The following is a 17,513-nucleotide window of genomic DNA, read 5'->3' on the forward strand; positions in this document are numbered from 1 at the left end:
AATTAAAAAAAAAAAAAAGATTTACTATTATACTCAATATAAGAACTCAAATTACAAAAATACCATATACGAAATGAATTTTAAAAACACACCAAAAATTCATATACAACATAACAAAGAGGCTTTTAACTTCTTATAAATTACAAAACTGTCATCAATTTCTTAAAACAAGTCTAACCCCAAAACCTCATAAAAAATTCAAAATACTTAATAGGGTATCAAAATAATTTAATAATCAAACTTAAATTCAATAGGACTAGCTGTAATTTTTTGGACTTATTTATAGAATTTCAATAGTGTAGAGTTTATCTATACTAGCCTCTCTGCACGCGCTTCCGCGCTTGCGAGAGGTTTTTTTTAAAAAATAAGTAAATTTATTTTAGAATTAAAAAAGATAATGGGTAGTTGTGTTTCATAAAAATAGGATCCATTATCTGCTTTTTCTTTTAATTTTTTTAAATATGAAAAAGTGTAAATTTACCATATTATCCCCATTTAATTAATAATTTGAATTCTTAATGTTTGCATTAACCAAGGGCATTTTCTGGTATTTTGAATGTTTCACCATTCTCTGCCTTTTGCTTTATATATATAGATTATTAGTGCTAAGACTGTATATATCACTAAATATCTCAATAAAAAAATCAAAGTGAAAAGATTTATCTACAAATAGAATAAATCCAGATCTAATTCCAGATCCTACCACGTCAATGGTGTAGGCGTCCGTTTTGGGGTCTTCGAGGTGTGTTCGTGCTGCAAGGTGATATCAAGCAAGCACCATTGTTAACTTGTGCCTCTCTTTCTCTTCTCTCTCTCACACTATCTCAGTTTTTAGTTGCAGAGAAGAAGAGAGAAGAAGAATAATAATAAAGATGAGAAGAAGATATGGATGAAACTTGGGGAATAGATAAAGAAAAGAGAAAGTGGCCTAGGAGACTGCATCCATCTCATTTCAAATTCATAGTTTATTTTTTTAATTAATTTTTTTGATGTTCTCCAACAACGCGTTAGTGTATTGGGTGGTTAGAAAATGAAGAAAATAGGTCGTCCGACTTGTATTGCTTTCCCACGAGGCTGTATATTATCTTAGGTCCAAGCTACAATTTTATTTCCCGCGAGGTCCATGTTAACTGTTACAGCTTCTTAATTGATCGAATGGTAAAAGTTTGAACACAAAAGCGACCCCAGCCATACACATGTGTCACTGGATCAGCAACTAGAGTAAAAAAACCAAAACCAGAGACCAAAATGGGTTCAAATAAAGCAAGTCCTCTCAGGCTTATTTTTTAGTTTTCTCCTTGCACTGCTTTCAGTATACCTACAAGTCTTTGAAGAGATTTATCCAATGCAACAAGTTGGTCGGTGTATTTATACTTTTTGTAACTGCTCCACAGCCTGACCTTGGAGCACTTACGAACAAGCTTCTCACCCTCCTCCATTTGCATTTTATAATTTTCCAGTTCCTCTGTATAGGGGCAATCCACATTGGTATATTCTACTGTTTTCGCGATAAATGGTTTTAAAGAGTATAGCGTGGAATCAAGATCTCCAAGCAGGAGCCTAAACATCGCAGTATTGTCCTTCACTCCTACAACAGCATCAAACAGCTCCCCAAATGCTGCTGCTAGAGCAGCCCCTTCGACTATCGATGCCACTGCTGTATAATTATACCCAAAAAAAGGGTTGTTATATATTCCAACTTGTGACCTCTTTTAAAGTTAGGAAGAGTACTAATAATAAAAGGAGAGTTACCTTGTACCGCACTGCCTTTTTCAGCTCGCTCGAGAGCAGACTCTATATTTTTTACTGAACCAAAGGTCTCCATGTCCATTTCCGATTCCAGCTGCAGCTCTAGTGTAGCCAGCAGCCTTCTAATAGACCCTTTCATTCCAGCAAGCGCTTTCGCACTTTCTCTTGCCAAAGCCAACGTCTCCTTCAGAGCACTTGGTTGCTCTTGCTGTTGCACTTGCAGCCTCAGAGTTTCCAACTGTTCCCTGTTATAACCTTCGAATTCAACGAGCTTTTTGGCGCTTTGTCTTGCCAAAAGCAATGTCTCCTTCATATCCCTTGCTTCCTGTATCTTTAGGCTCTCCGACAGCATCTTAAGACGGTCATCCAACGTGACAAGCTGCTCGGTGTGGTGGGTTGTGCAGTTGAACATCAAGTGCAAGATGTGAAGATTGGACAACCCTTGAACCAACCTTGTCCCTTCCTCCATTTGTATTTTGAGATTCTCTATTAAGTCGTTAGGAAGACCCAGTTGCACATTGTGCTCTTCTATTTGTGCAATGATCAGCGGTTGCAAAGAGTCTAGGGTGGATTTGAGAGCTCCCAAGGGTCTCAATTTCACACCCTTATCCATTTTTATCTTTACCACATCATACAGCATTGCAAATACTGCTCCTAGACCAGCCCCTCCGATTAACTCCAGTGCCATGATTAAAAAAAATTTGTGGGGAAGTTGAGAGTCTTAATATAAACTCTCTTACTTTTGTTTATAAAAAAAAAAAAAAAAAAACTCTCTTACTTTGTTGGTGATCATGCAAGACCTCTTAATTGCAATATATAATGCTTCAACGACAGCCGGAAATTTCGGCAATATCATTTGTTGGAAACTTTTAAAAGCAAACAAAAACAACTATATTTGCAATCATTGAAGAAACCGTCAGGTGACCAAAATTTGGATTTTCAAATACCATTTCTGGGAAACTTTCAAACATCTTCGGGTCTAGGATAAACACTTTAACCATTGCATTGGTTGTGTAAATTTTCGTTTTCTTGCTGTTTTTTATCTTCTTATTTATGTTTGACATTGGGGTGGCGTGAAGGCCCAAAGAGGGAGAGATGACAAGCCTAAGCTAAGCAAAGTTGACTTTAGGCTTAGAAAAGCCCAACATGTCTGTTTTCTTCTCATTGTCGTCACTCATTTTATTTGTGTTCCTTCTTTTGGCATAAAGAAGGTTATTTATACTTTGAACGGCAGCTGACTAGCATTGATGTGAACTGAACCAGGGCTGGGCCAAAGTTGACCAAGCCCCCACACCACCTGGGCTGAATAATGGATTTTAACCCAAAATCGAAATTAGTGCTTTGAGTCATGAGGATTTATGTGTGGCACTTAACTGTCAGTTGCCAAGTAATTATAGATCATGCACCAACGAGACCTCTTACTTTGTTGATGATCATACAAGACCTCGTAACTGCAATATATAATGCTTCAACGACAGCTGGAAATTTCTGCAATATCATTTCTTGGAGACTTTTAAAAAAAGGAAACAAAAACGAGTATCTACAATCATTGATGAAACCACCAGGTGACCAAAATTTGGATTTTCAAATACCATTTCTGGGAAACTTTCAAATATAAATGTACGTACCACAATATCTACAATCACAAGTGACAACTTTACCACAATTTGATTGAATAAATAGTGGTAATTGACAACTTAATTTGAGCTAGTATAAATAAAACGTAACAACCCGATCCTTAATTAATTCTTAATTATTAATTTATTCAAGGAAAGGATTAGAATAACCTTATAATATTTTATTAGGTTTAAAGTTGACTTTTTGACCGGGACTGAATTTGGAGATTACGCTTGTACCATTGCGTAGACCACGTCAAAATGAGTCCGTAGACATGTGGTTGACTCAAATTCGAGTAGTATTTAAGAAAAATACGATCAAAATACAATTGGGGGGGGGGGGGGGCAGCTGCCCTCCCTCAATTTTCTTCCTCCAGCCGTGGCTTCATTAAGCCACCATCACTGCCACGAGCTGCCACCGGCCATAGGGCCGGGCTCAAACAAACCGCCACCACCCTAGCTTCCCATCCTGACCTTCCTCCGTCTCCAATCGCCAACCTTGTCATTGGAAAATACAAGAATCCGGTCGAAAATCATTCGGTTTTTCTCAAGCTCGTTCTTCCTCCTCCAGCCACCTATTCCGACGAGTGAGGTATGCTTTCTCACCTATTTTTCGTGCCTTAGCTGATGGTTGGGTAGGATTTGAGAATTTTCTAGCATAAGTGGGTTAATTTTGGATTGAGGGTTTGGCCGATTTTGAAAGCTCAATTTCGGCCACTTCTGCTCATTTTTCGGGATATGTCCAAACAAAAGTGGCTCCAATTGATGTCCATAACCTAGGGTAGGAAGCTTAGCCTATGGTTTTGAGATTTTTCCGGTGAGTAGTATCGCTTTGGATACCCACGTGCTGCCGGTGCGTGGGCAAAATGGTTGTGCTACTTTTAGTCCTAAAATAATCTCCTAGTTGCCACGAGTGTGTAGGTGTGCTCGGATTCCAATTTGAATACCGTTTGAGGGTTTAACAAATTTCGCCTATTATGCGATTTCCGGGTTCGGTAGGTTTGGACCGTTGGATCGAACTCAAATTCATGTATGTTGATCTAGGTAATTCCAAGATCGTATAGGATTTGATAGATCGTAAAACAGGGTCCCGGAGACTCCAGAAACGCCAACCATAGGGTTAGGGTTACTATAATTGTCCGATCGTGCGATTGCGGGTAATCCGACTGTCCGATCGAGATCAAACTCTCGGGACATGTGTCCTAGGTATATTGAAACCTTTAGGGACCCACGGATTTGTGATAGGAGGTCATTGGCCCCGCGGGCCCTGTTGACCAAATATAGGCAGTTATATCCTGGAGAAGTGATAAAATGACCATGTAAATGAGTCATGACCGAAACTGAGTTATCTAAGTCATGTTACGGGCTGAATAGATAGTTATTTATAGGTTGTAGCCCGGATAGAAGGGGTATCTCCGAGACTTGCGAGGAATGTGGCTGAGGCTGCGAGGATTGCAGCCCGGATAGAAGGGGTATCTCCGAGGCCTGCGAGGAATACGGCTGAGGCCTGGGAGGATTGCAACTCGGATAGAAGGGGTATCTCCGAGGCCTGAGGGGTATCTTCGAGGCCTGCAAGGAATGCAGCCCGGATAGAAGGGGTATCTTTGAGGCCTGCGAGGAATGCGGCTGAGGCCTGCGAGGATTGCAGCTCGGATAGAAGGGGTATCTCCGAGGCTTGCGAGGAATGCAACTAAGTCCTGAGAGGATTGCAGCCTGGATGGAAGGGGTATCTCCGAGGCTTGCGAGGAATGCGGCTGTGGCCTGCGAGGGTTGCGGCTCGGATGAAAGTGGTATCTCCGAGGCCTGCGAGGATGGAGTTGACGATGTTAGTGGAAGTGATGGATCAGGAATGGAGGTACGCCTAAGTGGAGAGAATTATAGTTCTGTGTTATTTTTAAACTAAACTAAAGGGAGTTCAGAGTATGACATAGTTATATTCAGTATATGACTGATATGAATATCAAAAAGAACTACGTGTGACTTGATCCCTCAGTAAGGGTACGTAGACAGCCTGATGTTACAAGGTACAACCACGAGTTGGAGCCTTTGAGATTGCTAATGGACTATGGATATTCTGGAAGTTGAGATGAACTTATTTTGCATAATGTTTTACTTGATTTGTTGAGGCCTGAGGCCAGAATTATATGATACTTGTTATTTGGATATAATTCAATACATGCTAGCAGTTGGGTTATATATAAACATATATGCTTGTTTTATAGTTGGGAACTTTTGGGAAATGTCCAATTTACAGGGCAAACTCTGCCAAATTTTAGGCAGAAGTCGCACTTGAATTTCTTGGAATTTTGGTTAGAATGGCATTTTCGTAAATTTTGTTTGGCATTCGCCAGGTGTCGGATACGCACAGGGTTCAGCTCAGATTCCAAAGTAGAATTTGGGTTGGGTTCTTTCATAAAACATCTTTAGGTCTAGGATAAACACCTTAACCATTGCATTGGTTATGTAAATTTCCGTTTTTCTTGCTGTTGTTTGTGTTTGCTATTTATGTTCACGTGGGGATCCTAAACAAGTTTGAGAGCTATGAGATTTATCATATTTATAGGGAGAAGAACACTGTTGCAGATAGATTGGCTAGTTGGAGTCATAACCTGGATCTGGGTTTGTATCTGCTTGATGAGGCTCCTAATTGGCTTGGCTCTGTGTTAGTGGATAACTTGGTGGGGTTGTCTAAACCTCGTATGATTTGTGTTGTTTAGTTTCATTGTTTATTGGGGGTTCTTACCCCTCTCTTGTTCACCCCCCCAAAAAGAAAAGAGAGAGAGGGGGCAAGCCTAAGCAGAGTTGACATTTACACTTAGAAAAGCCCAACATATATGTTTTCTTCTTATTGTCAATCATTTTATTTGTCTTCCTTCTTTTAGCATAAATGTTATTTATACCTGGAACGCAAAGAGATCCAGGGACAAACAGGTAAGGCGGTCGTCTAGGGCCCCCAATTTTGTATAATATCATATATATACATACCTATATTATTTAGAAAAATTATATTATATAAATATTATGTTGGGTCCAAACCAATTATTATAAATAGATATATAAAACTTCTCTAATCATTCAATTAAAAATTAAAAAATAGGAAACTCAATAAAAGTCCACTTATTGTAAAAAAGAAAAAGAAAAGAAAAACTTGGCCAATGACTCAATTCAAAACTAAAAAAAGGATACTCAATAAAGACCTAATTATTTTTTAAACTTATAGCTTAAATTAATTAACCTAGTTGAACCAATAAGGAAATTGAAAAAGATATGGTAGAAAAACTTGATTATGTAAAGTTAATTGATATTTTTGAATCGAAAAATGCAAAACGAGTGATATTTAAGTGATGTTTTGATGCATTTTATAAATTGTTGTGTAAATTACATATTGATTGTTCATTTTATGTTACAATTGTGCATTTGAGTTCATATAATATTTTTTTAGCTTATTGAAAAAAAAAAATCATATAAATATACATATAGAGGAGAAGGGCCCATTTAAGATATTCGACTAGGGCCTCCAAAACATACGACTGAAGTTGACAAAGGCCCCACACAACGTGGGCTGAATAATGAATTTCAACCCAAAATCGTAATAAGATCAGTTTCAACCCAAATCGTACGCTACAGATGCTGTCAAGATTTCCGCGTTTAATACAATTGACTCTAAAGACATTGGCAAGGCAGCAGCTAAACAGGTCTTCTTCCACTGTAAAACCTGAAAAGAAGAAAACAGTTGACTTGATAGAGCAAGCCTCAAATATTGATATTTTTATTACTAGGTTTTTTTCCAATGCTTTCCTATTAGACTTGTTCGATGGGACTGCAATTTCAACCCACATGTCTAAGATATACACTCAGTGAAGTTTTGCCTTCGGCTCCAAGTAATATGTTAGTATTCTGACTAATTTGGAGCTCAGAGTTGTTTCCAAGAAAGAAAGGTAGATTCTTGTCTTCTTTTGCACCAGGGTAGCCCCTGCCCCCATTTGTCTTCCCTCATAAGAAATCGCACATGTAAATCTTTAGCATATGGTTTGTAAATCCAAATCCTCTACACAAATGAAAAACAAACAACGAGAAAGAGAACAAAATGACGAGGTAAAAAAGAATTGAAACACAACTTACTCATAGAGCCATTGCCCCAACATACGTTTATTAAAGACATTCAGCTCTCAAAGATTGTGGAGCCAATTCAGGTTGAAGTCTTCTTTTACCACCGATATCTTTATCTTTGTGAGATTGGATTTGAAAGGTTCCCCCCATAAGTTTTCTGTGTAATCATCACATATCACTTCCCGTAACTCCCCAAGATTCAAAACTGATACAGGCAACTCTTGCAATCTTGAGCATTGTCCTATGTTTATTTTTTCTAAACCACTCATTTCACCAATGTCTTCAGGCAACTCCTTGATGCTGAAACATTTATATATGTCAAGCAAGTGTAACTTAGTGAGGTCCTTAATGGAGCCTGGAAGTTTTACCAAGTCTGTGCAGGACCTCAGCCTCAATACCTCTAAACCCTCTAGCTTTCCAATCTCTTCAGGCAAGCTAGATAGCTTATGGCAATTGGTAATACTGAGCTTCTTTAGGCGGATAAGATCACAGATCTTGACAGGCAATTCCACCAAATCATCGCAGTAGTCAATGTTCAATTCCACTAGATTTGGAAATGCCTCTAAGATTTGGATGGAAGAGTTGCTAAAAGCTTGACCGATGCTGCACATGAATAAAGATATCTTCTGCAGACTCTTCAACTGCATGGAGTTCTTCCTTATGGAAGGAATTGAAATGCGCTCTAATCTTATTCTCTTCAGATTAGCCAAAGAACCCAAAAGCTTGAAATTACTCAAGTCAGCTTGTAAGACACCATAATTTGTGACTATTAGAACCTTCAACTTGGACATTTTCTTCACGAACTTGGGCAGACCATAGTTCTCTGTCTGAAAATTAAGAACTAGAACCTCAGCCTTTGGTAGATGCATGTCGTGCCACTTTTCCGAGGACAATCCATCTGCAATCCATATGCTATATGATGTGAGTGTGGGAAGAAATTAATGTGAAATTCCTATATTCAAGCCTTAGTGTTTACATGTGTGTGTGTTTGTCATATGCATTTGGTAAAGAAGGAGAGATGGGACAACCAGTTGAGATAGATAATAAGCGGGTCTTCTTGGGTTTATTCTTCTGTTCTGTCCACCACTTAGGGAGATTGTCACTACAAATATCTATAATCAGCCTTTTTTCCTTTCCTATTTCATCTTGACCAATCTGATGGATAGCTAGATTTCTAAGCATATCATGCTGAGTAACAAAGTGTTCACTATAATAGCCATCGATCTCCGTCTTCCCATTCCTGGTTAAGATCATAACTATTTTCTTAGCTTAGTCATAAATATTAAAAGAAAAGGTAAGGTGAGAAAAGATATCAAAGACGAGATACAAGCTTGCATATACCTTGTGACTAGATTCGCCAAATTACGATTGGTAAGCTCGTGGATGTTCGCAATGGACCAAGAATCCTTATCTAGTCCATATAATTCTGCCCACATATCAATGAGAGCAACAGCAGGGATACTTCGGTGTTCAGGAAATAAAGCAAGGTCAATGAAGCATTCCTTAATGATAGGCATTCGTTCATCCAAGGCATCTAAGCTACTTTGGAGGCAAGCAAGCAAATAATCCTCAGAATCAAGAATAGAAGAGCCTTTAGACAATTCCGTTACTCTTTTCTCCCAGATCTCTGTAGGCTGCTCGCAAACTGATCTTCCGATCGTTGTAATGGCAAGTGGAAATCCCTTACAGTGCTGTACTATCTGGAGTTAAATTGTCCCAAATGAAGTCAATTACTATTTGAGTTGCTCATCGAAAATTGAACTTCTTCCAAATCATATCAATTGTTTGGTTAACCGGCTATCTGCTTCTCCTTATTCTTATCTTCAATTTAGTTTATAAGTAAAGTAGGCATAAAGGTATATGCATTTTCAGATATCGTAATGTGTTTACTTGCGTGTATGGACGATTCACATAGAAAATGAAGGTTATTTGTCTCATTTTTTTGATAGGCACAATAAACACAAATTATGTTTTGAAATGCAAATAAGAAATTACCTGTTCCGCTAGATTGTCTGGTATATAAGAGCTCCTATCAGACCGGGATGCTGAATGACGAAAAAGTGTCATTGCATCTCCTGGTTCCAATGTTCCTAAAAGATAGGCAGGACCAAATCTTGGAAATTGAACTCTTGATGTCACCAAAATGTTGTGATTTGGTCTTTTGAATTCATCAAGCTTATCAAGAAGGGAGTCTGATCCCGGCGACACGTCATCCAGGACCAAAAGTAGAGGATCTTGTCCTATTGTATTCAGAAATTCTTGCAGCCAGTTAAATGCAATTGCTTCTTCTTGGAAAGAAGGTACCAGGGATCCTGTTTTTCGACATAGTTCTTGTACAACAAGGCAGTTGGACTTCTTTGAAACAATGACGAAAAAGAGATTGCCTTTGAATTTTTCTGTCCAAGTAGAACAAAAGAAAGCAGTCACCAAGGGGTCTTTAAATCTGTCTACAATTGTACAAATTCTTTCTTCAACACATTCTAAATTCTAGATGGTATAGAACGTTTCAATTTATGAATAATTCACCAATTAGTATAAAAATAAATAGAAATTGATATACTTCTGTACCATATATACCTTTGACTTTCTGATCTTTGCAAATCATTTGTGCCAGTGTGGTTTTCCCGCATCCTCCAAGACCAGTCACCACAAGCATTGATGCCTCGTCTTTAAGAAGCTCCATCTTCAACTCCTCCACATGCACATCCAATCCAACAGTAAAGGGTGGAGGCTCAGGTATTGCACACCAACCTTGATTTTGATTTTGATATTGTGCCACAATATTCGCATCGATTTGGTTCAATGTTGTAGCCACATCGATTACCCGAGCCCTCGTATCACTTATTATGTGCACTGTCAGTACACTTAACAGTGTATTGAGAGATGCATTCAATGCAACAAGTTTGCTGGTGTAAATAGGCTTTTTGAAAGCGTTTAACTTCCATGGACGAACCTTGGAGCACTTGTCAACGAGCTGAACGCCCTTCTTCATTTGGATCCTAAACCTTTCTAGGCCCGGGATGGGGCGAAACAATATGTTGGGATGTTGTCTTACGTCTTCATCCACTTGCTGAAAAGAGTCCATGGTGAATTTGAGATTTCTGAGGTGGGTTTTAAACATTATAGTCTTCGACGACACCGCTATAACACCATCAAGCAGCGTCCCAAATACTGCTCCTAGAGCAGCTCCTCCCACTGCCTCCAATGCCATAACTACACCCAAACAAGACCCAACTCTGAAACCTTCTCAGAGACTGTTAACATATAAATTTAGATTTCACAAGTCATTTGAACCCAAGAAAACAAGTTTTGTCTTACCTTTATTGGTGGTCGAACAAAGAAAAAATAAGCAAAGAATATATAAAGTACATTGTAATATTCTTCTTCACATAGAAGACGATATGAATATGTGGGGGCGAAAGACTCTTTGGGTATATAGGGAAGCTCGATAGAAGCTACCAACAACGACCAAAGTCACGTTTTTGCACTGGTGCTTTCTAGGAAAATATAGAAATATTGGTTTTAGGATGCTAACGGGTTTAGTCCAGTGAAAAAAGATTTTGATGACTTGTATCTAGTGAAAAAGGGTCTGAATTTGCATATCAGTGATCTCAGGTTTGAACCCTTATGACAGATTGGTAGTGTGTGTGAAATACCTCATTGTAATTTAGTTTATTGCTTGTATTCATTAAATAAAAAAGGAAACTTTCGTAACAAGTAAAATAAGCTTCCACATTGAAAGGTACTGGACCATTGACGACGAATTCTAGAAAATGAAGTACTAATATGGAAACCCACAAAAGAAGGAAAGCCAAATCCCACAGCAACTTCTTCCAAAGCCCAGAATTCGACAGTTCGTTAATACACGGTTTCTTTTTACAAAGCAATAGCTCAATTTTCTGGTGAGGGCTCGAGTATTGTGGGATCAAACGTGATGCAAAATACGAATGTCTTTTCCTTCCTTTCTTTATTGGGTTGAAAAGAGGGGGATCATAATCATCATATATGGAAATTACATGACCTTTTTACAAATTAAAAAGCAGCACCGAAGCTCCACGAAATATGGTCAAGTCATGTCATGTCAAACAAGCAACAACAATTTTGAATGGCCAAAAAGAAACCGATTTGCCCACATAAGTAGTGATTAAATAATCACTAGAAAATGAAGTGCTTAAATGTTGATGTGATATTGTTGGGTTTAGAACTTTAGAGGGAATGAAGTTGAACCAAAAAAAAAAAAAAAAAAGCAAAATAAAGAGGAAAGGACAATAGCTTGAAGGAAATTAAATTACAAAGAAAAGAAAAACATAAAAAAGCATAAAAAAGAAGGAAATTAAATTAAGAGAAAAAATGAAACACAAATTACAAGAGGTAGCTCAGACATTTGTTGAGGAAAGACAAATATCAAGACCGAAGCATTTTTTTTTTTTAGCAAAGAGATTATCATAAAAACATAGGCAAACAAAACAGTACAGACATGAAGCCATAGGGAAGACGGGAACACCTCCTTCAACCAAACAGCTAGGAGAAAGGAAAACAAACAGACTAAAATAAAAAACAAGCAGAGAAAGGAAAACAAACAGACTAGAGAAAAAACAAGCAAAGAAGCTCAGTTAAACGACCAGCCACTAGGACGCCACCAAAGGATGCACGTCAGCCTCGAACCAACAACAACCTATGATCTTGGAGGACAAGGTAATCCATCCGCCTGCAGATCAAAAACCAGGGATGATGGGGGTCTGTGAATCCAGACTTCCTCGCGCATCCCCCTCCTAGCATTCGCCGCAATTGAATCGTCTACACCATTTAACCGATGAGGGATCCACCGCCAATTACAGAAGTTGAACTGGTTACAACGATTTCTAATAGCAAAAAGGATAGGATAAATAGACCACACACTCCTACCAATTCCGCCATTGACATTTTGAACCAGCTCCTTCTAGTCTGTCTCAATGATGATGCAAGTGGCACCCAAATCAGCAGCCAAAGAAATTCCTTTTAACGCAAAATGAGCCTCAGCCTCAAGCACAGAGGCCGTCAGTCTAAACCCTTCATAACCTCCCAAAAAATTGCCATCTTCATATCGAATCACACCACCCAAACCAGATTTCATGGAGACTTTATCCCAACTTGCATCAACATTAACCTTGCACCATCCATGGGGAGGCAGAGACCGAGTATCCTCAGATGTTAAACTAGAGGGAGCACGCACCATCAGCGGAGTAGTCACAGGGCTTGACGCAAAGTGGAATTCCCCAAGCATTTGTCTAATTCTCACTAAAGATTGATTTGGGCGTACAGGCTTACCTTCAAAAACTGCATCACACCAGCGGCACCAGAGAATCCAACATGTATATGCAATCAGAGAAAGAATCCCCAATCCTTTCTTGCTTATTTTGATTTTGATTCCCCAAAACACTGAGTAGCCACTCTACCATAGAGGCTATGCTTTGACAGTCAACTCTGTAATTTAATGGGCCACCAAACCAAACATATTGCACCCAGTCACACAATAAGAACATATGCTCCTTTGATTCCGGCCACTCAGGACACAAAGGGCATAAAGGGCTGGCTCCCAAGTGTCTCCTAAATAAGCCCTCCAAAGTCGGCAAACAGCCTCTAACCATCCTCCATAGAAAATTCTTGAGTTTGGGAATCAGGTTGGACTTCCATATAATCTTCCATAGCTCTGGAAAATTTCCCCTTGAGCCAAATGGCCGATCATGATGTTGGGAGGGTGGAGCATCCCTCATAATATTATATCAAGATCGAAGCTTGTGGAGCCAATTTAGGTTGTTATCTTCTTTGACCACCTTTATGTGTATGTTTTTGAGAAAGGGTAAGAAGGGTTCCCATAAAAGTTCTGTCTCTTCATCACATATCACATCCTTCAACTGCTCAAGGTCCAAAACTGATGCAGGGAGATCTTGCAATCTTGAGCATTGTCTCATGTTGAGCTTTTTTAAACTGCAAATCTCACCAATGTGTTCAGGCAACTGCGTAATGCTAAAGCAAAAGGATATGTCAAGAAAGTTTAACTTTTTGAGGTTCCTAATCGAGCTTGGCAACTCTAACAAGTCTGTACAAGACCTAAGCCTCAACACTTCCAAACTGAGTAACTTTCCGATCTTTTCAGGCAAGGCGGATAGGTTATGACAGTTGGTGATGCTAAGCTTCTTAAGGTGAATGAGATCACAAACCTCGACAGGCAACTCCACCAGCTCATGGCAACAATCTATGTCCATTTCGCCTAGATTTGGCAATGCATCTAAAATGTTGATGGAACCTTTACCAAAAGCTTGACCGATGCTACACATGAACAAAGATATCTTCTGTACACTTTCCAACTGTTTGATGTTCTTGCTTATTGAAGGAATTGAAATGCGTTCCAATCTAATTCTCTTCAGATTTGATGATGAACCAAGTAGTTGAAAATTATTTAATTCGGCAGGTAAGAAACTGAAATTTGTGACTATTAGAACCTTTAATTTATCCATTTTCGTCACAAATTCAGGTAAGTCGTAGCTGTTTGTTTCAAAATTTAGAACTAGAACCTCTGCTTTTGGTAGTTGCATGTTTGGCCATTTTTTTGAGAAGGCCCCATCTGCAAACAATAAGCTATAAGATGTGAGTGTGGGAAATGTGCCAAAGTACTATTCAAGTTGTAGTGCGTAGTATGTGTGTGCGTCTGTATGTACATGTGTGCGTATTTACTAAAGAGAGAAAGATGGGACAACCAGTTGAGATAGATAATAGTCGAGCCTGCATGGGCTGATGCTTTGCCTCTGTCAGCCAGTTAGGAAGATTATCTCCACGTATGTCTATAATCAGTCTTTTTCTCTGTCCTATTGGGTCCTGGCTCGCCTGATGGATAGCCAACTCTCTAAGCATATCAGGCTGAGTAACAAAGCGTTCAGTGTAATAGCCATCAGCCTCCCGCTCATTCCTGGATGTCCAATAATAATTCATAAGAGATTTCTTCAACATAAATATTGGAACAGAAAATTATGAGCAGCAGCGAGTCATGAATATAAAGGAAAAAAATGGAGTGATAGTAGCAGACAAGAGGAACATGAAAGCCTACATACCTTGTGGCTATAAGATTAGCTAAACTCTGGGTGGTTAGTTCGTAGAGGTTTGCAATGGACAGACTAGGTTCGTCTAGGCCATATAACTCTGCCCACATATCTATGAGGGTGGCAGCAGAGATCCTTTGATCTTTAGGAAATGAGCAAAGGTCAAGGAAACATTCCTTGAGGGTAGGCTTTTCTTTATCCAAGGCATCTATGCTGCTTTTGAGGCAAGCAAGCAAATCATTGTTTGACGCAAGTATAGAAGAACCTTTAGACCATTCCATTACTCTTTTTCGCCAGATCTCTATAGGTTGGCCGCGAAGTGATCTTCCAACCGCTGTAATCGCAAGTGGAAATCCCTTACATAGCTTTATTATCTGCAGTTCAATTTCCCCAAATGAAGCCAATCACTATTTGAGTTGCAGGTCCAAAACAATAGCGTCTAAATCTCATCTCAATGGTTTCATGCAGATGACAAAATGTTTAAGTAACTGTCTACGTAACATGAATGTATAATCTTTTGCAGGTTGATATGGTAAATGGAAGTATTCACTATTCACTCATGTGTATGGATGTTTAACAAATACACACACACACACACACACACACATATATATATACACATATATGAGTTCTCAGTGCAGGATGTCCCTCCTTTTAACATAGGGCGAATTTTGTATTTAAAAGACAGACGTCCTGTAGAGAGAAAAAACCTACATGTAATTATTTATAAAGAAAAATAATAAAAGAAATCACCTTTCTCGAAAGATCTTCCCGAGCATAAGAGCTCTTATCCTCCAAAAATGCTGAATGATGAAAAAGAGCCATTGCATCTTCATCATTCAAGAATTCCAAATGATATGGAGAACCAAATCTTGGAAATGCAATTCTTGATGTGACCAAAACTTTGTAATTTGTCATTTTGAATTCATCAAACTTCTCAAGTAGGGACTCTGATCCTGACCAAACATCATCCAGGACAAACAGTACAGGATTTTGTGATGTTTCCTTCAGAAATAGTTGCAACCAGTAAACTGCAATTACTTCATTTTCGAAAGCAGGCACCTGGGAACCCTTGCGTTGATATAGCTCATGTACAATAAGGTCCAAGTTGGGATTTTTTGAAAGAGTGACGAAGAAGATATTGTTCTTGAATTTATCTATCCAAATACAATTTAAGAGAAGTGTCACTAAAAGCTCATTGAAATATGTCTCCAATTGTGCAAAGGAAAACAATATACACAAATGGTGGTCATACAAAACAATATAATTGGAAGCCTAACATATGCACATAGTAAAGTGAGGCAACATTCTTAAGAAGACATATCCCAGTCATGAAGTTATAAAATCCTTGGTTACTTCTTCTGAAGTAATAATTCCTATCAGTGAGATGCGGTGAATATATTCCTGTAAAGCTATAACTGTAGAGAACAACTACATTTAAAGGTTGAATAAGATATCAGAAATATAGAACAGAGAGACTTGAGTCTCCCTAAAACCTCTGTCCCTTAGCCATGCATATTGATATAAGTTTGACATAAATTTTCAATCAAATAAGACATACGATTCAGGCAACGGCTCACTACAAGATTAGTGGCTTGAAATGAAGCTATGTAAATATGTTAATTTGTTCAGATGGATCAGATTTGGGTATATTTATGTTAACCACCAACAAAAGGGAACTTAAAGAAAATTGGTATCTTCCACATACCACTAAAACAAATAAAATCATGTCAAGTTTCATATCATAATACCACTACCATTAGACTACTAGTATAGCACTTTTCAACTAGGAAGTAAAACTGCTTTACCAATTAGAACTGAAAAAAAGAAGGTTGATATACCTTTAACTTCCTGATCTTGACAAAACTTTTTTGCCAATGTGGTTTTCCCACATCCACCAGCAGCAGTCAGCACAAGCATTGACACATCATCCTTAAGAAGCTTTATCTTCAATTCTTTCAATGGCACATCCAACCCAACTGTAACCGGTGGAGGTTCAGGCACTGAAGACCAACCATTGATTTTTTCAGGTTGGTTTTGCATCACCAAGTTCCCTTCAATTCGATGCAGCACCGTCTCTATATTCCTCAAAGAAACCAAGGTCTCCTTGACATCCCTTATGCCCTGCACTTTCAACACCTCCACTAGTCTTTGAAGACATTTATCCAATTCATCAAGCTTTCTGGTGTATCTGTATTTTCTGCACCAGCTCCACACACCAACCTTGCTGCATTTGTAAACAAGCTTTACCCCCTCCTCCATTTGCATTGCAAAATTTTCTAGCCCCTCCTTTGAGTCATATTTTTCTCTCTCTTTGATCACTGGCTGTAAAGAGTCCAGTGTGGATTTGATATCTCCAAGCATGGATTTAAACATGGTAGTCTCCTTCTTCACTGCTATAACAGCATCAAATAGCATTTGAAATGCTACTCTAAAAGTACCCCCTCCGACTAAATCCACTGCCATGAGTATAAAATAATACCCAACACCAAAATCAGACAAATTCTATTTGTTTCAAATAAAAAACCCAAACAACACGAAGACTCAATGATCTCCTTGCTCTGATGAAACAGGACAGAAATCCAATAAATGCTTTCTGAGATGAAAGAGAGTATAATCTAGTTCAGTGGCAAAGAATGCTATGGAGATGTAGTTTGCAACTCTCTGAACTTATATGATGAGAGAGAGAAGATTCCAAGTTGGAGCTCTATAACTTTTTGATTGACTGATTGACTGATTGACTAAAGCAAACGCAGTTTCCGAGTGTAAGGTTGTACTAATTCGAGAAACTGCAACCATTTGATCACCAAAAAAACACAAGAAACTGCTACGAACACCAGATTTTTGTTTCTGCAATTTACCGTGTCTCGGAAACATCGGGGGCAGATGATCAGACCGTGCACGCGGTGGAGAAAACAAGCCCTAATTTCGTTAAACTTTTTTTTCTTCTTTTCTTTTGGCA

At 38.6% G+C, this 17,513-nt stretch overlaps 2 protein-coding genes across 2 annotated transcripts; both read right to left on the reverse strand.

Moving 5' to 3' along the window:
- LOC18769989 (probable disease resistance protein At5g66900) lies at positions 6,783-10,798 on the reverse strand. Its single transcript, XM_020567959.1, has 6 exons — positions 10,794-10,798; positions 10,053-10,688; positions 9,471-9,871; positions 8,817-9,175; positions 8,504-8,715; positions 6,783-8,373 (listed from the first exon to the last, which is right to left on the reverse strand). Exons 2-6 carry the CDS (start codon positions 10,684-10,686, stop codon positions 7,535-7,537), a joined length of 2,445 nt encoding a protein of 814 aa, XP_020423548.1. The 5' UTR covers positions 10,687-10,688; positions 10,794-10,798; the 3' UTR covers positions 6,783-7,534.
- On the reverse strand, positions 11,790-17,513 carry LOC18769082 (probable disease resistance protein At5g66900). The gene is made up of 5 exons (XM_007204218.2): positions 16,393-17,513; positions 15,305-15,708; positions 14,564-14,925; positions 14,213-14,421; positions 11,790-14,079 (listed from the first exon to the last, which is right to left on the reverse strand). Exons 1-5 carry the CDS (start codon positions 17,015-17,017, stop codon positions 13,238-13,240), a joined length of 2,442 nt encoding a protein of 813 aa, XP_007204280.1. The 5' UTR covers positions 17,018-17,513; the 3' UTR covers positions 11,790-13,237.

Source organism: Prunus persica, chromosome G7 (genome assembly GCF_000346465.2).
Source record: "Prunus persica cultivar Lovell chromosome G7, Prunus_persica_NCBIv2, whole genome shotgun sequence".
NCBI lineage: Eukaryota > Viridiplantae > Streptophyta > Magnoliopsida > Rosales > Rosaceae > Prunus > Prunus persica.